At 37.5% G+C, this 23,059-nt stretch overlaps 1 protein-coding gene across 26 annotated transcripts in view; it reads right to left on the reverse strand.

The window, feature by feature from the left end:
* TTN (titin) overlaps positions 1 to 23,059 on the reverse strand; it is a 237,758-nt gene that overhangs the window by 139,179 nt on the left and 75,520 nt on the right. For 23 of the 26 annotated variants that reach the window (XM_069983050.1, XM_069983048.1, XM_069983045.1 and 20 more), the window contains 20 exons: positions 11,254 to 11,541; positions 10,840 to 11,121; positions 9,877 to 10,155; positions 9,493 to 9,774; positions 8,928 to 9,206; positions 8,494 to 8,781; positions 7,204 to 7,482; positions 6,830 to 7,108; positions 6,457 to 6,735; positions 5,968 to 6,255; positions 5,591 to 5,878; positions 4,842 to 5,132; positions 4,470 to 4,757; positions 4,283 to 4,375; positions 3,886 to 4,168; positions 3,615 to 3,798; positions 1,845 to 1,934; positions 1,289 to 1,556; positions 423 to 683; positions 99 to 308 (listed from right to left, as the gene is read on the reverse strand). In XM_069983050.1, coding sequence (XP_069839151.1) covers positions 99 to 308; positions 423 to 683; positions 1,289 to 1,556; positions 1,845 to 1,934; positions 3,615 to 3,798; positions 3,886 to 4,168; positions 4,283 to 4,375; positions 4,470 to 4,757; positions 4,842 to 5,132; positions 5,591 to 5,878; positions 5,968 to 6,255; positions 6,457 to 6,735; positions 6,830 to 7,108; positions 7,204 to 7,482; positions 8,494 to 8,781; positions 8,928 to 9,206; positions 9,493 to 9,774; positions 9,877 to 10,155; positions 10,840 to 11,121; positions 11,254 to 11,541 — 5,079 coding nt within the window. Of the gene's footprint in view, positions 1 to 98; positions 309 to 422; positions 684 to 1,288; positions 1,557 to 1,844; positions 1,935 to 3,614; positions 3,799 to 3,885; positions 4,169 to 4,282; positions 4,376 to 4,469; positions 4,758 to 4,841; positions 5,133 to 5,590; positions 5,879 to 5,967; positions 6,256 to 6,456; positions 6,736 to 6,829; positions 7,109 to 7,203; positions 7,483 to 8,493; positions 8,782 to 8,927; positions 9,207 to 9,492; positions 9,775 to 9,876; positions 10,156 to 10,839; positions 11,122 to 11,253; positions 11,542 to 11,641; positions 11,930 to 12,053; positions 12,333 to 12,421; positions 12,701 to 12,794; positions 13,074 to 13,198; positions 13,487 to 13,570; positions 13,850 to 13,958; positions 14,241 to 14,340; positions 14,620 to 15,745; positions 16,028 to 16,418; positions 16,707 to 16,826; positions 17,115 to 17,220; positions 17,500 to 17,587; positions 17,867 to 17,966; positions 18,246 to 18,346; positions 18,635 to 18,734; positions 19,014 to 19,106; positions 19,389 to 19,471; positions 19,751 to 21,793; positions 22,076 to 22,353; positions 22,633 to 22,762; positions 23,051 to 23,059 lie in introns of all 26 variants that reach the window. The other 3 variants (XM_069983052.1, XM_069983032.1, XM_069983049.1) reach the window with 3 other exon arrangements.

Consider the following 23,059-nt stretch of genomic DNA (forward strand, 5'->3'; position numbering starts at 1 on the left):
CCAACTTTGTAGGTCCTTGAAACGTTGGCACAGTGATTAAACTAGTGTTAAAAAAATTATGTTGCATTAAGAAGAGTTACCAAAACTAAAAAGTTTACCTTCATCTTCTGCTGTGACATTATGGATAGTCATGTAATGCCAGCGGCCTTCACTTCTAAAACTGTATTTGTCACTCTCTTGTAATTCCAATGTTCCTTTGTACCATGTGACAACAGCATCATCAAAGGATACTTCACATTCGAAGGTTGCAGATTCGTGTTCACTCACAACAATGTTCTGAATAGTTTTTGTGAACTGAATTGCTTCAGCTATAAAGATAGAATAATGTAGAAGAAGAATATGTTACGGTACAATAAAATAACCAAATATGCAGAAAAGCCACTAAAACTTAATTCTGATACAATCAGCTTTTGAACACATACCTTCAATGACAAGATCTGCAGTAGTTTCCAGATTTTCATACTTGCAAGTGTATTGCCCCTGGTCTTCAGTTCTTACATCTTGGATGATAAGTTTGTGTATCTTCTCATCCACTTCTGTTCTATATCTTCCACGTGGTTCAATTACTTTACCGTTTTTGTACCACTTGGACTGTACGTTTGGAATAGAGAACTCGCAGACCAATGTGCTACTGTATCCCTCTTTGATGGACTTTTCTTCAAGATGTTTTATAACTTTAGGTTCTGTAAGTAAATTGTATAATTTTTAGGTAAGAACAGTCTATCTAAAATTGGTTGTAATAGGGGCTTTGCTAATGGGCACTGACTGTTACTGAGAAACTCGTATCTGCTTGGATTGAACTAGTCAAAAATAGAGATTATAAAGCAATAGTTTGACTGCATGTTAATATTTTTTTCATCAGTTCAGATGGGTAGAAGTGGGGCTGCATTAAAAAAAATAATGTGAATAGCATATATCTGTAGTTAAAAACTACACCAGTAATATACACAGCCCATGATAGTTGGTGTGCGCTGCTACAGACTGTACACACTGGGGCCCAGTGAAATGTCTCTTAAAAAAAAAACTCACCAAGTGGCTGAGCACTTCTGCCCCCATTTACCCAACTTGCTGCAGGAGATGGTTCCATTGACTTCAATAGAAGTATGTCTCCTGCAGGGAATGTGCTTAGCGAGTGATTATCTCAGCTCTAATTAACAATCGATGGCGGTCTGGGTGTTCAGATCAAAACTTTTGACATGTCTCTGGGACGTGAGTTTTTTTTTGTTTGTTTTGTGATAGTGCCCATTTAAGTTCCTAAATTACATAAAAAAGTATGTAGCATATTTACCTATGACAGTCAATTTGGCACTAGCAATGTGTGGTCCACACACTACACGGTAGTTTCCTTGGTCTTCTAGCTGACAGTTCCTGATTTTCAGAATATGGCGGTCTTCTTGGATGCTGATGTCGTATTTTTCATTGGACTCTAATTTGACAGTTCCTTTGTACCAGGAGAGCTTGATTTCTGGATAGTTGATCTTGATTTCACATTCAAAGACTGCTTCCTTCTTTGTCTGCACAGTCTGATCTTGAATGTCCTTTACTAAGTTGATAGGCTAAAAAAAGAAATATATATAAGAAATATATCAGGTAACTCCATCAGTTTGTTAATATAGTTCATGATACACATTAGCTGGCCATACACATTAGTGCTGGACCAGATACTAAATAATACGCATGAGGGGCCTCCCAATTCTCCCGTAGGAGCAGATGAAGATGAAGGATAAAGAAGTTGCATTTCAATATGCTTGATCCCATAATTTTTTGCGTAGTTAAGCCACTGCAACCCTTCTCTGTATTGAGAACACATGTAGCTCAACTGAGCCTGAAGACATTATACTTACTTCAGCTTGAGTCATTCTTTGTTGGATGAAAGAAACAAGTTCGTCAAATTCTTGCTCTTCAGTGCGGGATCTTTCCTCAGATTCAAGCTCCTAGTAAAAAAGCCAAATAAAAAATATACATTAATAATAATGTCAAAGTTTCTAATACTCCTTCGAAGTTTTTGTCTTGTTTTGAAGTTCAAAAGGATTTTAAAAAGAACTCCACACAAAAAAGCTTAATACTCTTTTGTCTTTAGATCTTGGTTCAAATAGAAGTTACATGCAACAGTGATTCTACTGCATAGCAGCAGCCCTATAAATGCATGCTTAAAGAGAACCAATCATGGCCGAAATTTAAATTTTTTTTTTTGCTAATAAGCTGTAAATTCATATTTTATTAATATTTGTAATTGGAATTATTTCATTTTACTCCCGTGATTTTACAATATACACATTCTCTTTTCCTGTCTCGCGCCGGCTCTTTTTAAAAGAGCCGGCGCGAGACAGGAAGCTCCCGGCATGCCGAGCGGCGGGAAGGGCTCCCATGAGCCTTTGCCGCCGCTCTGTAAATACACAGTGATCCCGCGCTATACAGCGCGAGATCACTGTGTATGTCTACTCTAACTGGGCCTATTAGTATGTCCCTGAAGATACAGACTGCCTGTGCAGTCTGCATCTTATGCGTTTACCTAATCCTGTATAGTGGAGCAGTAAGGGCGGGGGCGGCCATCTTGATGACGTCACTGGTGCGTTCCAGCGCTGGAACGCAAGGGACGTAATCAAGATGGCGTCCGGCTTAGCTCACCGCTACAGAGGACCGGGTAAAGTATAAGATACAGACTGCACAGGCAGTCTGTATCTTCAGAAATAAACTACATGAAGATACAGACTGCCTTTGCAGTCTGTATCTTATACTTTACCCAGTCCTCTGTAGCGGTGCAGTAAAGCCGGGCGCCATCTTGATTACGTCCCTTGCGTTCCAACGCTGGAACGCATCACTGTGACGTCATCAAGATGGCCGCCCCCGTTCTTACTGCTACGCTTTACAGGATTAGGTAAAAGCATAAGATACAGACTGCACAGGCAGTCTGTATCTTCAGGAATAGACTTAGGGACAGATAATCTTTTATTATAGGGACAGTTAATTTTAGGTGATTGGTTCTCTTTAACTGTGACCTGCAGACAGTTCTAAAGCTCTTATAGGATTTCATTTGTATTTTTATGCTTACAAAGTGTTGCTGTCATTTGGAAAAACTTTTGACATTTCATAGAGACATGTCAAAAATTTTGATCGATCTGGATCTGAGTGCTCAGACCTGTACTGATCTTGAGAACGAGCGGGGAGATGGCTTTGTAGACTTACATTAGGAGCCCAGCTCAACATGTGGCTCAGAGTCGGGAAAGGATTGCACTTAGTTTCATCTTTTCCTGGCTCATTCTCACAATCAGTATGGGTCTGAACACTCAGCCTTGGACAGATAAAACTTTTGACATGTCTTAAGTTTTTCCAAACGACCGTGACATTTTAATCATTTTAATTCTAATCTGAACCTATGCAGGCACAAGAAAAACCTCTAAACTATATCCAGATGTTGCTATTATTTCTACTTATATCCCAGGAGACCAAGGAAACAATGCTAGTGCCTGAACCATTCCCCTTTAAGCAGGGTATAACGGAGGATGAGTAAAGCTTATACATGAGAGCCATACAAGAGGGTAATACTTAAAAAAATTAGATCTGAAATGTTAAAAGATGCTTGTTACGTAACATAAAGGTGATCTCTAACATACCATTCTGTGGCTCTCCTCCTCTCTGCTTGCTTTGAGTAGCTCAAAGGCTTGAAGCAGGCCACGGAAATCTGTTATGCCATACATACGGGCATATTTTTCATACTCTTTTGGATCAACGTTTTTAAGAAGTTCCATGATATCAATAGCTTTTTCTTCTTCTTCTGTCTTCTTCTTAGTTGGAGTTCTATAACAAAGAAGTATAATAGATTAATTAAATGGTCATCGAATAGCTATATATACAATTCTATACGCCTGGTCTTAATATGCATACTTTTTCAGTTTAGCTCTGAGGTCACCCTCCAGTGCCTCTTGTTTCCTCTCCTCAACCGAAAGGTTAGTGCTGCACTCGATTTCACCATGCTTATTGAAAGCCACACATCTGTACTGTCCAGAATCAGTTTTGGTGACTTCTTTAATTTCCAGTTTAGCTTCATCTCCTTTCTGCTGGACGACAATGCGGCCACCATGGTTGATCTGTCTCCATTTGCCCTTCATCCATTTCACATTTGGAATTGGATCACCACCAACTTTAGCAATGAATGTAGCTGTACCTTCTGCAGGGAAAAAAAAAATACATGTTACAGTACATATCTGTGTAACACATGTCCTCCCCCCCCTTTTTTTTTATACAGAAAGCATAAAGTAGTAGATGAACAATTTTAACTTACTTTCTGAAACCTTTGTACTGGCTGGCTCAGAAACAAAGAAGAGCTTTCCTTCAATTGGTGCTTTCTTTACTGGAGCAGCGGCTGCTGCTTTTTCTTAAAGACAAAATAATACAAATGTTATTTAGATATTTAATTATTCTAATTACCCAACAAAACTTTTTTTTATGCTAAACAGTAGTTTCAGTACCTGTTACAGTAACTTTAGTTTTAGTAGATTCACTTCCTGCAGAATTAGTTGCTTTACAGACGTATTCACCGGCATCTGTCTTAGCAGCAGATTTAAGTTCGAGAGTTGCAGTTCCCCTGACAAAGGTGACGCTGCAGGTATTAGAAGACTTGACTTCACGTCCAGACTTAAGCCACTGAATCCTGATTGGCTGTGATCCTTCTACGTGACAACTGAGCTGTAAGCCCTCTCCTTCAGTGATAGTTACGGGTGACAGAGGCACATCAAATACTGGAGGCTTTTTGGGTTCTGAATTTAGAAATCAAAATAAGTTAGTCAGTCAAACAAGCTGCAATTGTTTTTAATATAACAATAAAGGTATCAGAACTTCACCTTTGATGAGTACTGAAGAGGTACAAATGGCACTTCCTGCATCATTTGATACCTTGCAGGTATACAAACCAGCATCTTCCTGGCTGGATTTCTTAACATTCAGAAGAACCACGTTGTTCTTAAATGAGATTTCATGATTGGCTGACTGTTGAACTTCTTGGTTATTCTTCAACCATGACACAATCAATGGTTGTGATCCAGCAACGCGACCTTCTAGTCTGAAGGCATTGCCTTCTGTCTCTTCAACCGTTTCTGAAAGCTTCTTGGTAAAAGTTGGGGGCACTTTACGTTCTGTGAAGAAAAGTAGATGATTATACAAAGACTTTCTTTATTTATCTGTAGCAGTTGGAAGCAATAATAGACTCTCTAACCCAACCAAGACATCTTTTTTTGTTACTGTACATAATATGTTAGATACTGTAATAAATGAACACACATTTTCACTCATATCTGAATTGCTTTCTATTATCATTCATGTAATAAGCAATAATTTTAGTCTTCCTTTGTATTTATTATGACACTAAAAAACATTTTCTCCCTAGGTCTTTACGGTTTGCAATGAAAGCTCTTTATTTTTGTACCCAGACTATACGATTCTCCTCTGCAGACTGCCTGCTATGTGTTCTCTTTTCACCCTGTGTGATCTGTGATTTTTTACATTCAGGAAATAAATCAATTTAAAAAAATATATTAAAAAATAATATGTTTTCTTATAAAACTGTTTATTGCAAAATATCATGAATCCCTACCTTGTACACTAAGCTGTACTGTGCAAGAGTCTTTGCCCATATCATTGCTGGCAGAGCAAGTGTACTTTCCAGAATCAGCTTTGTCAGTTTTTAGAATTGTCAGCCTGGTGGTGTTTTCCATTGTGGTAACTTTATAGTTTCCTCCAGTTTTAACCTCTTTGTTTTCCTTTGACCATGTCAGTTTGATGGGCTGACTTCCTGTCACATGACACTCAAACTCTGCAGGATCTCCCACAGGAACATCCACTGGTGAGGGTTTAACATCGAATAATGGTGGATTTCTACCCTCTATAAGGTAAAAAAATATATACAATTAACAAAAACTAGAAATATATATTATGCGACTGTTAAAATATAAAAATAGACAACACACAAACCTGTAAGAATGAGTTTGGCAATACAGGAGGCAGTGCCAACAAAATTTGTAGCTGTACAAGTATACTGCCCAGCATGGTGTCTGTCAGTTTGTAAGATTTGAAGGGTAGCAGTTTTATCTATATATGATGTTTGAATATTATATTCATCTCTTATTATTACACCATCTTTATACCATGAAACCTCAATAGGTTCTGACCCAACTATTTGACATTCAAATGACACCGATAAGCCAACAGTTTCCTGTTTGTCCTTCACTTTTCTTGCAAAGGAAGGTGGAAGAATACGCTCTGCAGAAAGACATGATGCAGTAAAGATTGAATAAAGGATGAACCGTTTTGCAACACTGCATGGTGCAAAGAAAACTGAAAGAAACTATCACAGTTACGCAAAGAACATTATCACTATGGTTCGCATTGAATCACTTACCACGTATTGTCCTTTGCATTAAAAATAAACGGTAATATTAAAGATGGAATGATTGTTTTTACCTTTTACGGTTATGAGGGCAGAAGAAGAAGCATCGCCAACATCGTTTTCTGCTTTACATATGTATTCCCCAGAATCTTGAAGTTCTGTTTGAGTAAATACAAGGGTTGCAACGTTGTTCTTGAAATGGATCTTACAAGTATCTGTTGATCGCAGTTTAGTATCACCCTTGTACCAAGATACTTTTATTTCTGGTGTTCCTTGAATTTGGCATTGCAATGACGCAGAATCTCCAGCAGTCACCTCCACTGGTGAAAGTGAAGTTAGGAAATATGGTGGTTCTAGGAAATAAGTAATCACAATTAGTAAACTTATGTCATGTTGTTATATACAATATAATAATTAATTAGCTTTATTATTAACTAGGATGCATACCTAAAACTGACACTGATGCTTCACAGGTGTCATGTCCAATTGCATTTTCTACACGGCAAGTATATATACCCTCATCATCATTTGAGCAGCTTGAATATTCCAGAATGCAAGACTTGTCTGTTGTGGTTATGCTACAACGTTCTGACTGAGATATCTCAACACCATTCTTCTTCCATGTTGCATATATTGGAGGAGTTCCAGTATATGTGCATTCCAGAATAATGGGTTTACCTGTATTTGTCTGATAGTTGGATAGCTTCTTTACAAATAGAGCAGGTTCTATAAAAGAGACAATAAATACAAGATCATGAGCGTTTTCTCAACACATAAGATTAGATTTAAAGCTTTAATGTTCTATAGTCATGCTGTTATACCTTTAACAAAGAGTTGGGTTGAACAAGAGTCCCTTCCGGCATCATTACTAACATGGCAGGAATATTCACCACTTTGTAAGCTTCTCACGTTGTAGAGCTCTAGCACTGCTATGGAGTCAGTAAGGGTAATATTGCAATTGCTGTCAGGCAAGATTTCATCACTTCCTCTATACCAAGAAACATTAAATGGTGGTGTTCCACGAAGGACACCGGCAAAGGTTACTGTGGCTCCCGGAAGAACTGACGCAGGTTCTGGCTTCTCGACGAACGATGGTGGCTCTAAAATGGCAAAGGAAAAGAATTTAATTATAGAATAATAAATGGTTATAGCATTATAAAGAGAAAGAAAACAACATTCTAAATATCCTAGAATACAGAAACTATAGTAATAAAACAATACAGGAAACCCATCATATATTTTGCATGATAGAAACATAGAAGATTGTCAGCAAAAAAAGACCACCTAGTCCATCTAGTCTTTCCTTGTTGTTTTCCCTCTCTTATTGACTTGGTCATCTTCACAGTGGCATTTATTATGCATTTGTACCACCCTTTGGCTGCATCTTTGCCTTTCTTTCCAGTTCTGCCTTCTGACAGATGTCAGGTGACATGATTATGTTTTTTAAACATATTAATTCTTCAAAACTTTGTAAAAAGTCTCAAACTTTGTGCAGTCTCACTCCACTTAATGAGTGGATAGAAATACACAAAGCCAAAAAATTATATAAAAAATTCATCATCCATGACAATATATATTTGTGGCATTCAAACGGTTTTACCAGGCTACAAAATTAAAATGTAATGTGACTTACTGAAAAAAGCTGAAATACTCACCTTGTATAACAGGGCCAGTGAATTACTGATGAAAAATCAGACATTGGCAGTTGATCCCAGGGTTTTTTAAAAGTTGCATAAATATCATTCGTTGGACGCACACCGTCCTGTGTAATAGGGAATGATAGTCTGCTTCACCGTATACCTGGGCTGTGTAATCAGCTCAGTAAATGCGCACCAGTCTAAGAGATTGGTGCTCGTATTGGGCAAGGGATCTAATTTAGTTCTTATTTTACCTATGAACTAAACTTGTTAATTACTTTTTAGTGTTATCTGCCCTATGTAATGTATACTATGTAAACCCATTGTATAGCTTGCATATTGTTTTTGTAGATCTCTGTGTACATTTACGCAACAGAATAGAAGACATTTGTTTTTATATAGAGTGCAAATTTTGATACAAGAAATGGAGAAAAGAAGTTCCACAAAATTAGTTCTACTATGTAGGCAACTGACCTTTTACAGACAAAACAGCACCGCATTCATCAGCTCCAGCAATATTGGTAGCATGGCAGACATATCTTCCGGCATCTGATGGTGCCAAATCACTCACTTTCAACAAACAGGTGTTGTCTGTGAGGGCTGTTTGGTATTTGTCACCGCTGATGATCTCATTACCATTGAATGACCAAGAAACAAGAATGGGCGGCGATCCAGATACTTTACACTCCATTGAGGTTGTGGACCCAAGAAGCCCATAAGTTTCTTTCAGCTTCCTAGTGAATGATGGGGGAATAATGCGGTCTGTGAAAGCAGGAGATAAATGTCATGTGAGCCAGTGTGGCAACTCTGTCAAAGCAACAGGGTTCATTTTCAAGTGAAGATATATATATATATATATATATATATATACACATATATATATATCTCAAGACTCAAGATGTCTCTACCTGATATACTGACTGTAGCTGTACAGCTGCTCTTGCCAACATTGTTTTTCACCTCAAAAACATATTCACCAGCATCATCCTTTCCGGCGGACAATATTTTAAGGCTAGCAACCTTGCCAAAGAAAGAAATTTTGTATTTTTCATCATTTGATAGTTCTGTTCCATCTTTAAACCAAGAGGCTATTAGTTCTGGAGTTCCTCCGACAGTGCACTCCAGTGTACAAGACTCTCCTGCAGTAACCTTAATTGGTTGTGGTTTTTCAACGATAATTGCTGGTTCTAGAAGGAAAAAAGGTCAAAGGACCATACAAATTAATAAAGAAGAATCAGAAATTCACTAGTAGATAACACTTAGGTGTAGTCTTATGATGAAAAAGTATCCACCATGCTACAACTAGAGGATCAGTGGTGGTCCCAGAAGTCAGAGAACAGATGTTCACCAGCACTTTGTTCCCTCTATGAGGACTTCAAATATTACCAAGAGTCTTATCATTTTCAATATATGACATCAATTAAAGATCTGAATTAAAAATAGAGATATAAATGTAAATGGCGAAACACAAACCTAGGACTGACAAGCTTGCAAAGCATTCCTGGGCGCCAGCCTCATTTTTGATCTGGCATGTGTATTTTCCAGAATTCTCTGGCTTGGTGTTTGCGATAAAAAGAGTTGCAATGTTGTCTTTGAAAGAAAAGCTGATGTAATCGCTTTCACGAACAACTTCATCTTTGTCCTTCAGCCACACCACTGTTATAGGCTGAGTGCCATCAACAACAGCTTGAAGCTGAGCTTTCTCTCCAACCACGGAAGTTACGTTTTCAATCTTCTGGACAAATCTTGGAGGTTCTAAAAGAAAGAAGCTCCTAATAAGCATTCTAATAAAGGACAAAAAAATATTTCATGAAAGAGCAGTTCAAAATAAAGAAAGTATTAAGGGGTTTTACCGACCTTTTAGCTTAATAGAGCATAGGCAGGTGTCACTTCCAACATCATTCACTGCTTTACATTGATATTCACCAATGTCACCAGCATCGACTTTAAGAATGTGAATAGATGCAAGATCATTTTCTGTTATGATCTTGAATTTTTTGCTGCCCTTTATCTCTCTTCTGTCTTTAAACCAGGTCACCTCAAATGGAGCAGTGCCTTGTAATTCACACTTAAGAGTTACATCAAGTCCTTTTAAGGTCAGTACAGGTTCTGGCTTGGTGATGAAAACTGGTGGTTCTGACATGCAAAAAATATTATTATATATATATGTATTTATTTGTTATTTTTTTTAAATTATTTTATTGCAAAGAAAGATGATAAATTTTTCTACATTGCATAGAAATATGGTGAATTTTCCATTCAGATGCTGTCTGCATATACAGTACATACTCCACATGTGCCAAAATTATAGTGCACAGCAATTGAGGGACATTTATTGTGCTTTGTACACCAAAAAGAAAAGGAAAATGTGTCTCATTCGACAAGCAGCATGGCCTACCAAGAAAGGGGTGTGACATGGTTAGAAAAGGGGCATCGCCTATGATTGTGATGCCATGCAACACAATTTTGGCACATTACCTTTGCTTAAAGTAAGCCAACTAATGGTGTCAAAAAAAATTCAACAGTTCAAACATAGACTAGACAGTCTATAGATGCGCCAAATGTATCTATCAGTCTAAGCCACATTAATCTGGTGCATTACTTAAGATTTTTTCAAGCTTTATTTTAATAAGAAAATTGTCAATTTAATTTTTTTTAATTTGTTTAGGTTCACAAAAATACATGCCATCTTCTATGTTAAAGATATTTTATAGTGTTAACCGTGATGCAATAATCACCAAAGGCTTTTATGACTCTATAAGAATGAATTCATCCTCAAAAAGGTTTGTTATTTCAGCATTCAGACTTAGATAACCTTACCTTTTACTTTCAGTGAAGTGCTGCAGCTCACTCTACCTGCGTCATTTTGAGCTTCACAAGTGTAATCTCCACTGTCTTCAATGCTTGCATTATTGAGTTCAAGCATAGCCACAGAGTCAGCAAAGGAAATGCTATATTTGCCACCATGATGAATCTCTGCATCATTTTTAAACCATACAACTCTGATCTCTGGTGATCCACTGATTTTGCATTCAAACCTATCAGAATCTCCTTGTTTGATGACTTTGGAAGATTCCAACTTCTTAACAAATCGTGGGGGTTCTTGTGAAGAAAAAGATACATACATTATGTTATAATGTATGATTTTGTTCTATAGTCTTAAGAATGTAATCACTATCATTAAACTTTACTTGCAAATCAAGAAATTATCTCTGTAAGAGCCCAAAGTCATACCTTGTACTTCAAGAGAGGCCGCGCAGGAGTCTTTTCCGACCTCATTGGTGGCATAACATGTGTAGATGCCAGCATCGATCTTGCCAACCTTAAGGACCTTTAATTGAGCTCTGTTTTCAGAATAAGTAATCTTGTAGTTTCCACCAGGACGGATTTCTCTGTTGTCTTTTGCCCAAGAGACTCTGATTGGTTGTGTTCCAGTGACATGACACTCAAAGATGGCTGCTTCGCCAAGTGGAACATTTGTAGATTCAGGTTTTATATCAAAAACAGGTGGAGATTTTGGTTCTGGAAGTAAAACATAAGTACAATATGGTAAAAGTTCATGGAAAGTTATGCAACTTTTAGAAGATTAGGTAAGAAGTGTTACACTTTTCATTCAACAAACCTGTGAGTGTAAGTTTAGCACTGGAAGATGCTGACCCAATAGGATTTGAGGCAGTGCAAGAATATTGACCAAGATGGTCCACACTAGTGGCCAAAATATAAAGAGTTGCAACGTTGTCAATATATGATGTTTGCACATTATTGTCATCTTTCAAAAGAACACCATCTTTATACCAAGAAACCTCAATTGGCTCAGAGCCATTGATTCGACAGTCAAAGGTAACTGGTGAACCAATAGTTTGTTGAACATCCTTAACTTTCCTGGCAAATGAAGGAGCCATTTTACGCTCTGCAAAAAATAAGGTTTGGGATTATAAGTGCTTTGAAAACCTTGAGCCTTATTTCTTTTTACTTGAAAGCTTGTATAATACACTATAAGCAAAGAAAAGAAGTTGTAAGAAAGTTTATTTCACCTTGTACTGTCAAAAGAGCACTGGAAGAAGCGGATCCAACAACGTTTTCTGCTTTGCAGATGTATTCACCAGTATCAGCCTTCTCTACCTGGTTAAAAACTAATGTGGCAGTGTTGTTTTTAAACTGCATTTTGTAAGCAGGGGTTGACCTCAGTTTTGTGTCTCCCTTATACCAAGAAACTTTTATTTCTTGTGTTCCTCCAACTTGGCATTGCAAAGAAGTAGACTCTCCAATGGTAACATCCACTGGTTCCAAAGGTGAAATGAAATAAGGTGGTTCTAAAGAACAAACAATGGTTATAGAAACCATTACAATAGAAACAAGCAAGGCAGGAAAGTTTCAAAATGGGCATTATATGAGTACAAACCTAAGACTGATAATAAGGCACTGCATGAATCCATGCCAGCTTCGTTTGCCAATTGGCATGTGTATTCACCATCATCTTCCTGGGTGGAATTATATATTTCAAGTAGACAAGACTTTTCTGTTGTGGTTATACCACATCTGTCAGACTGACTTATTTCTCTGTTATTCTTTTTCCATGTAACCACAATGGGGGGTGATCCAACGTAAGTGCATTCCAAAGTGATAGGTTTGCCTGATTCAACCATTGAGTCATTCAATTTCTTTACAAATGTTGCTGGTGCTATTGAAGAGTAGTAAAGAAAAGAAATTATGAATATATGTGACATATTTTGTAGATGCTGCAATCTGCATGTGAAATGTTAGCTACAACTAACCTTTGACGAGTAGGTATGTTGTGCATGAGTCTTTGCCAGCTTCATTGCTTATCAGACAAGTGTATTCTCCACTCTGTTGTGGGTCTATATTATATAGCTCTAAAGCAGCAAATGAGTTTTGCAAGGAGATATTACAATTGGGTCCTGGTACCAACTCACTGCTTCCTTTAAACCAGTGAACTTTAAATGGTGGTGTTCCTTTAATAACACTGGTAAAGGTCACACTAGAACCAGGCAGAACTTCCTGTGCTTCAGGTTTCCTTACAAAAGAAGGTGGTTCTAAAGATATAATAAAAAATAATTATTATTGTGTTTAACCTAAAAACATTAAGATGAGTATATTAAGATGAGGTAAGGTGAGCTGTGACCCAATAACAACTTTAGGGGTATTGGTTGTTACTGACCTTGGACAGTCAAAGATGCACTACATTCATCAGTTCCTGCTATATTAGAAGCCGCACAGGTGTAATTTCCAACATCTGCAGGTGCTAGTGAGTTCACCACTAAGGCACATATGCTATCTGAAAAGGTGATTTCATGTTTGTCACTGCTAACAATTGGGTTCCCATTTAGATACCAAGAGATAGTAATAGGAAGTGAACCAGACACTTTGCATTCCAAGCGTGTTGAAGAACCCAATACACTATAGGTATCTTTGAGTTTTCTGGTAAAAGATGGCGGAATAACACGATCTGTGGGAGGACAGTGTTATCATAAGTACAAGATATACCTTAAATCCAAACCTTATCTTACAACTAACATGTAATCAAACTAACCAAGAACTTCAACTGAAACAGTACAGCTGCTTTCACCGACATCATTTATGACTTCGAAGGTGTATGCTCCGCTGTCTGCTTTATCAGCAGAGAGAATGTTGAGAGTTGATCTCTTGTTGGAGAAACTAATTGAGTATTTGTGGTCACTGCGCAATTCCTTAGCATTTTTGTACCACTTAGTGATAAGTTCAGGTGAGCCAGCGACTGTACATTCAAGAGAGCAGGTATCACCAGCTGTGACTCGCATTGGCTCTGGCTTCTCTACAATTCTTGCTGGTTCTGAAACAAAATTACAAAAATTTACAGGCCATGTCAAGACGATTTCAACCTATTTAATAATGTCAACTTTTTTTGACCTTATGTTTTTGTTGACCATAATGTTACCAACCTATTAAAGAAAGAACTGCAGCACACTCTCGTGCTCCCACATCATTGGTGGCTTGGCAGGTGTATTTTCCTGCACTTGAAGACTCAGTGCTGGCAATTTGCAAAGTAGCAACATTATTGTCATAAAATATCTTGACATTTTCACTCTCTCTGATAATATCTCCTTTGTCCTTGAGCCAGGTGATTGTAATGGGTTGAGAACCCTCAGTTACAGCCTGCAACTCTACTGGTTCTCCAATAAGGCAAGCAGATTCGCTGAGTTTTTTCACAAAGCGTGGTGGTTCTATTAAAGAAAACAATTGCACATGATTCAATAATCATACTGTTTAAGAAAATATTAATAGTACACTTTTAAAGAAGGGTCAAATGCTGTGCCCACCAACCTTTGAATTTGATCGCACATGCACAGCTATCACTTCCGACTTCATTGACAGCTTTGCATTGATATTCCCCTATATCTGCTGTTTCCACATTAAGAACATGGATGCTAGCACGATTGTCTTTGGAGGTGACCTTGAATTTTTTACTGCTTCGAATTTGTCGCCTATCTTTGAACCAGGCAACTTCAAATGGTGAGGTTCCCGCGAGTTCACACTCAAAACTCACATCAACACCTTTTATAACTTCCACTGGACTAGGTTTTTTAACAAAAATAGGGGGTTCTATGAAAAAAAAAGACATATTTTATAAAATGCTTAAATTATTTCCTATTCTAAGAAGCACACACATTGCAATATGATATATTTTAGGGTTCTGACGAGTAGTCTTTGTAGCTTATGTCTTTATAAATATCTGATCTAATTTTTTACATGTGTAAATTGTATATTATTTTTTAATATTTATATGAAAAATAAAATGTTAGTATTTGGGGTGATACCTGCAAAAAGATTTCAGTCACTGTCATCAAAAATAACTTTTCACACGTCATGAGGCATGTAAAAAATTATTGATCATAGTAGGTCTCACTGATCAAGAGATAATGCCAGGAAGAGAGTGCGGCAGAAGCGCAATTCAGTCCTTGGCCGGTCTCTAATTCCAACAATGTCATCTTGTAGAATTACATAGTTGGAATTAACCTTTATGGAGATACGGCGAGGAGTGTATGGCACGACTGTTGCGCTCTCTGCTCAATTACATCTCCTTATCACAGTTGGGTTGGTTAGTTACGCTGTGATCAATAACTTTTGACATGCATAAGGACATGTTTAAAAGTTATTTTTAAAGACAGGTACTGATTAAGGCCAATTTCAGTCAGCCATGATGTAGCTATAATGTAGACATGACATAGTTTCCATTGTCACTGCTGCAACACCCAAAAAACATGTAGTCCTACCAGCACTAGAGATTTGGTTGAAAATCTATAAAATACTACAGTATTATAAGCATCTGCAATTAGTCATGCAATTGGTTATAAAAAGAGATGAGCGAACCGTTCGGCATTTGATTAGCTGGGGCTGCTGAACTTGTAAGGTTGTCTGGAAAACATGGATACAGCCAATGACTATATCCATGTTTTCCACATAGCCTTAGGGCTTTACCCAACTTCAGCAGCCCCTGAAATGCCGAACGTTTGGGTTCGGATAGACTCTAGCATGCTCGAGGTTCGCTCAGCTCTAGTTATAAAATATATGCTAAAAATAAACTAATACTAAAATTTCAATCTATGTTGATTGATACACAACTAGTTTAATGTTATGGCACACTGTCAACTTCCTTCCATCGTGTTTTATTAAGCTTAATGAGATTAATGTGTAAACATCACAAAGAGGCTGTTAATTAATATGGCACCTTTCACAGTGACTGATGTACTGCAGCTTGCACTGCCAGCGTCATTATGAGCTTCACAGGTATAATCTCCACTGTCTTCATTGCTGAAATCAAGAATTTCCAGAACTGCTAGATTGTCGACAAAGGACAGGTTGAGCTTTTCGCTTGGATGAAGTTCAGTTTCATTTTTGTACCAAACAACTCTAATCTCTGGAGAGCCACTAATTTTGCATTCAAACTGAGCCGATCCACCCAGTTTCACAATTCGAGAAGGATCTAGCTTCTTTACAAACTTTGGAGGTTCTAAGAAATTAAGAGAAGAAAGTAACTATCTGTGCAAGGATATCAATTAGAATGTGTACAATGGACTAGTTGAATTGACGTGCTTTGTGTTTTAATCAAATATTATTGTTAAAAGTGTTATATATAATATGTTGCTATTTCCTTCTGGCCAACTAATGCTATTCTGTTGCCCTTTAGCTGGATCTGCTATACTGTCATGAATTAATAAGAGTTCTTACCATATCGAATGATATCTGAAAATAAAACACATATACTCTTAAAGTAGAAACAAATAAACACAAATCTAGCACGAAAAGAAGAGTCTTTTGCCACATAGTGTTTTGCGTTTTGAAGAGTAAGAGAGTTAAGAACATTGTTTTTCAATAGTACATTTAGGTTAACAACAAAATACCTTTCACACTTAGTTCAGCTGAACAAGATTCTTTCCCAACATCATTGGCTGCTAGGCAAGCGTACAGACCGGAATCTCCTTTGCCCACTTTAAGAATTCTCAGATGGGCTGTGTTACCAATGTAAGAGATCTTATAATTTCCACCTGTTTTGATTTCTTTGTTATCTTTAGTCCATATCACCTGAATTGTCTGTGTTCCAGATATATGGCACTCAAAATCTGCACTTTCTCCAAGTACAGCACCTACAGGTGCTGCTCTTTTATCAAAGAATGGTGGCTTCTTGGGTTCTACAAATCAAAATGAACAGCAAAACACTGATTATATTACCATCTATGAAGAACAGGAACTCATCCATTGAGTTGCATAATGCTGTTTGACCCATCCGAAATTATTACACACAAACAAACCTGAGATTGTAAGTTTAGCAGTATTTGAAGCAGTACCGACTGCGTTTGTAGCTGTGCAAGAATACAGACCAGCGTGGTCTTTATCTGCTTCAAGAATCCGAAGATGAGCTACATTATTCTTAAATGATATTTGAACATTTTGATCCTCAGTTAAAGGTACGCCATCTTTATACCAAGAAACCTCAATTGGTTCAGAACCATTGATGCGGCAATCAAACTTCACTGGTTGCCCAAGTGTTGTCTCCAGATCCTTCATTTTTCTGGCAAATGAAGGTGGAAGTTGACGGTCTGCAAAAGAATAAGGACATCAACAACATCCATCCCCCTTTTCTACGTACAAGAATCAAAGAAGTAAAGAAGAAAAAGAAAATGCTTCGATAAATAAGAAAATCACCTTGAACTGTAAGCACTGCTTTGGAAGAAACAGATCCTACAGAATTTTCTGCTTTGCAGATATATTCTGCGCTATCGTTTTTGTCCAACTTGCTAAAAGCTAGTGTTGCAACATTGTTGGAAAAGTATACTTTACATCCTGGAGTAGATCGGAGTTTTGTATCCCCTTTGTACCATGACACCACAATTTCTGGAGTTCCTCCAACTTGACATTGCAAAGATGTGGAATCACCAACAGTTGCTTCAGTGTCTTCAATGTTGGTAATAAAGTAAGGGGGTTCTATCAAAAGAATATTATAGTCATGTAAACCTTAGTTGTCTAACATCTAAAACATTGAATGTATGCTGAAAATGATATAACAACACACCTAGAATAGTCACCACTGCTTGACAGGTATCTTGCCCAGCCTCATTTTCAACACGGCAAGTGTACTCTCCATCATCCTCACTAGAGCTATTTAAGATTTCTAGTATACAAGATTTTTCTGTTGTAGTTAAATTGCATCTTTCTGATTGTACTACTTCAATGCCATTCCTTTCCCATGTGACATTAATGGGAGGTGTGCCAATATAAGTGCTCTCCAAAATAAAGGGTTTTCCAGTTTCTACACTGTAGTCTTTTATTTTCTTTACAAAGGCAGCAGGTTCTAATTTAAGAAGATAAGAAATATGTTAGCTGCTAATCTAAAAAATACTGAGAGTAACTACAGGTAAGTCCTGGTAAACAAAGAGTTTTGAGAAAATTACCTTTCACAAATAGATGGGTAGTACATGAGTCTTTTCCTGCATCATTGGACACAACACATGTATAGTCACCACTGTGGACTGGGTCAACCTCAAACAATTCCAAGATAGCAGATGAGTCTTTTAATTTCATAACACATGTAATCCCAGGAATTAGCTCACTGCTTCCCTTAAACCAGTGCACCTTAAATGGAGGTGTACCCCTGATAACGCTTGTAAAAGAGACATTCATGCCAGGTAGTGCATCCACTGGTTCAGGTTTTGTCACAATGGTGGGTGGTTCTGAGGAAGATTTGACAGAAGATAAGCCACTGTTTCGCTTGGCAGCACTTCATATGTCCAGAATAAAAGAATGCTATACTATTATGTAAGAAATTACTTACCTTGCACAACCAAAGTAGCACTACATTCATCAGTCCCAGCAACATTGGATGCTGCACAAGTATAGCGACCAACATCCGAGGATTCCAGGTTATGTATTTTTAAAATACAAAGACTATCTGTAAACTCAAACTCATATTTGTCCCCACTGAATATTTTGCTTCCATTATGAAGCCAAGTAATAGACATTGGCTGTGACCCAGAGATCTTGCATTCCAAAAGAACAGTAGATCCTACTCCACCAGTTGTTTCCTTCAACTTTTTCGTAAAAGAAGGAGGTATAACTCGATCTATTCAATGAAAGGTTAAAAAAAAAGAAAGTGTTTACAAAGAAACCTATCCAGCTGTGGTCATTCTTTGAACTGACAAAAGAGTAAAATAAAAACTAACCAAGAACTTCGACTGTTGCAGTGCAAGCGCTTTTGCCGACATTGTTTTTTACTTCAAAGGTATATTCTCCACTGTCATTTTTGTCTGCAGACATAATTTTAATAGAAGCTACCTTATTGGAGAGACTGAGTTTATATTTTTCATTGCTGATCAGTTCTTTTCCATCCTTGAACCAACTAGCTGAAAGTTCTGGTGTACCTGCCACTATGCACTCAATAGTGCAGACACCTCCTGCTGTAACTCTTACAGGTTCAGGCTTTTCTACTATTATTGCAGGTTCTGAAATATAAAAAAACACATTTTTTATAGAGATATTTATACTAATCTATAAGGCTGCATTGATTTTTGTATCTCTTTTCTATTGCTTGTTACCTAGAACAGATACGTTGGCTATGCACTCCCTTGATCCAGCATCATTTTTGATCTGGCATATATATTTTCCAGCATTAGCTGGTTCAGCCTTCCTAATCTGTAGAGTTGCTAGGTTTTCAAAATGAGAAATCTTAATGTTTTCACTTTCTCTGATAACCTCTTCTTTGTCCTTTAACCAAACAACTGAGATTGGTTGTGAGCCTTCGATTAATCCTTGTAATTCAAGAGGTTCCCCAATGATAACTGTAATGCTTTCCACTTTCTTCACGAACCTTGGTGGCTCTGGATAAAAACAATGCACAATTTATTAAGAATGCTAGTTGATAAGAATGTAGGATGTTATCATCTGCAGTTTTAACATTTACCTTTAAGTTTTATACTACAAATGCAAGAGTCACTTCCAACATCGTTGGCCACCTTACAGTGGTATTCTCCAATGTCTGAAGCCTCCACATCAAGAATGTGAACGGCTGCTAGGTGGTTTTTAGAAGTTACTTTATATTTTTTGCTACTTCTTATTTGTCTGCGATCTTTAAACCAAGTCACGTCGAAGGGTGGGGTTCCCAAGAGTTCACATTCAAGGCTAACATCCACTCCTTTCAGGGTTTCTGCTGGACTAGGTTTCTTGCTAAACACAGGGGGCTCTATAAGATAATTGATGAAAGTTATAACATTTTATGGAAACTCAGTTTCCTTATTCACACAAAGTTTATTTTTTACAGCTAGGCTATATATTATAGTTGCTATAACAAAATAGATGAAAATCTAAAAAAAAACTATAGCGCATGCAGATGAATTATTGTAGAATACGTTTCTAAAACTACTTCAAAAGAGCAGCATTGCCAGTAGCAAGTAAGAAGCATTGTCATATTGTAGGGGATGATTTCATGTATTTAGCATCAAGTATCAGCATCATACATGATCTTTAGGAAATTCTATTTAATAAAGGGGCTGATCAGAATGAATAATTTTTCTACCTATGGTAGATTGTATATGACTAAAATAGGTCATACAGCCTTAGGCTATGTTTACACAATGTATTTTTCCGTATTTCTATGGGCGTTGTTGCCGATTGCAACAACGGCCGTAGTTAATATGAAAAAATACGTTGACTTGCTGTCTATGGGGTCCCGGCTGGAGCGTATACACACAGTATACGTTCCGGCCGGGACCCCTAGCGGCGCTCCAAACAACTGACATTAAATTCATTAAATAGCAGCTGCAGAAAGCTCCGTCAGTGCACACTATGAAGCGAGCGGCTCCGGCCTCAAGCTTCATAGTGTGCTGTGGTGAGTTCTGATGTGGACGTGCATGGATGCGCCCGCATTAAAACTCTGCGGGCTGAAAGATCATCCGGCCGATACTGCAGTACCGGCTGGGATGATCTTTTGAGAGACCGGCCACTCCGTGACCCGGCCGGGTCACGGAACTGCCGGTCTCTTACTCCATGTGAACATGGCCTTAAACGAGGTCAAGCAGAGCCATCAGGACACTGTTTTTTCTAGTGCTACTGCAAATTTGTTATAGAGATTAGCAGGAATCAAAGCAATCAGATCCCCACTGAATAGACATTGATTGTATTGCCAATGTTTGTACTTTAATTTAAAAAAAATCACAAAACGTTACTAGTTAAGTCCTCTGAATAATAGATGAACTAATATTTTGTGCCTAGTATGCAAATTGTAATTATTACATAAAATACAAAAGTTCATACTATTCAGTGCATCTGTTCTAAGCATTGAATTTCTAAGTTTTTCACATTGATTGACCTTCTTTCTATTATAAACAAAAATCATACAACCTCAAACAGAAACTGACTCATGAAATACTAAAGAAGATTTCATGCACAGGATATCCAAGGCAACCTCCTGTACAAGACTTCATGAGTCTAACTGATGGCGCTAAAACACAGAAAGATGTCAATCACTGTAGTACAGAGTACTAATGCTTAACATGAATTATGATTTCATATGATTTGCATACTAAATACAAAATAGCACGAGTATTATCCTGGTAGTTTTTTCAGTTTTTTTAATTTTTTTTTTTTTTTTTAATACTGCTTAGTAGTAAACTTTTTGGAAACTTTTTGAGGAGCCTATTAAATGTAACAGCTATCATGAAGGTAGGGCCGCACAACTATGGTATCAGGCAACAAATGAGCTGTTGCGTATCTGCTGGCTGTTTACTGCAGGGAGATATTGGCCTGTTTGCTGGATAATCTTCCTGGGTAATAGGACCCTAAAGCAAACAGTTGAAAACATATCCTTATTTCTAAAGTAACCATGCAGATTAAAGCCCTATCACACAGCTACCATATTTTGAACAAACTACACAAACATAATAAATAAGGGGTTTTAAACCTGTTGACTGATTGGCATCTAAATAGACACTGTCAACAGGAAAAATGTTTGATATGTGAAAACTTTTTATCGGCCAGAAAAAAGGGCCAGGGAAGTTTGCGCTAAGCACATTGTACCCCGCCTTTGTGTTACATGACTAAGACAGACGCATAATATAAGTCTATGGGACAGTCTTGCTCACATAGACTGAGAGAGAAGTTACAGGGGTTGCAGATTTTCCGATATACAGCTGTCCATAAATGCAGCATAAAGCAGTCGCCTAGTTGATGTTAATAATTCTTCCAAGGTAGTTACTAAAGCAGCCATGCAATTAAAAGCACTTCTAACCTTTGACTAAAATCTTGATACTGGAACTAGCACTGCCGGCATCATTATTTGCTTCACAGGTGTAGTCTCCACTGTCTTCGATGCCGAGGTTGTTAATTTCAAGAACTGGTATACAATCAATGAAAGACATACTATACTTCTCATTTGCCTTAATTTCACTGTCATTTTTATACCAAGTGATTTTGATTTCTGGAGATCCACTGATCTTGCACTCACAGCGGACAGAATCGCCTACTTTGATCACTTTGGTTGATTCTAACTTCTTGATAAACTTTGGTGGTTCTATAATTCCAAAGGGAAAAAGATAAGTAAGTTAATAATAAAACAACTATTACCACTGCTTTCTCATGTCGAGAAAGATTATAAGACGTGTGGCGATGATAAAGCTTATGTAGTTCAGTGGAAGCTCAATAAAGACATACATGATTTTTGCGTAATCTGAAGAATGCATAGATGTATGTGTATAAAAGAAATAAACTAAGATGTTCAAGAATAGTAAATTTCTTCAACATGAAAGAAGACAAACATGAAGAAGACAGAATTAAATCAAATCCTCGCACCTGTTACAACCAACATTGTGCTACAAGTATCACTGCCAACATCATTGGTAACTTGGCAAGTATATCGTCCACTGCTGGAGCCATCCACTGTGAATAGATTCAAGAAACCCACTGAACCCTCCATTCCAAGAAAACATTTTCCTCCAGAAAGAAGTTCCATCTCTTCTTTGAACCATTTGATGGAAAATGGTGGTGTTCCTTTCACTTCAACTTTAAAATCCACCAAAGAGTCTGGTATGGCTTTTTGGCTTTCAGGTTTTACAATGAAGCTTGGGGGTTCTACGACGTTGAAGAAAGAGTGTTAATTTTTTTTTTCAAGAAGAGCTAATGTTACATTTTCTATTTAGTAAGACTATCATGCTATCAAAAGAGTATGAAATGTTAAGAAAAGGAACAAATATTCCCAAACCTTTGACAGTTAAGATGGCGCTACATTCAGCGCTTCCTGCCACATTTGTTACTTTGCACTTGTAATTGCCGTTGTCAGACACATCTAGATCCACAACTGTCAAAGACACAGTATTTTCATGGCATACAAGCCTGTGTTTTGAATTGTGCAAGATTTCACCGCCATCCTTAAACCACTGTGCATTTATGGGTTGTGAACCAGAGACTTTGCATTCCATTACAACTGAAGATCCAAGAACCTTATCCATTTTTGTTAACTTTTTGGTAAAAGATGGTGGAATAGCTTGATCTGTGTAAC

Source organism: Dendropsophus ebraccatus, chromosome 9 (genome assembly GCF_027789765.1).
Source record: "Dendropsophus ebraccatus isolate aDenEbr1 chromosome 9, aDenEbr1.pat, whole genome shotgun sequence".
Taxonomy (NCBI): Eukaryota; Metazoa; Chordata; class Amphibia; order Anura; family Hylidae; genus Dendropsophus; species Dendropsophus ebraccatus.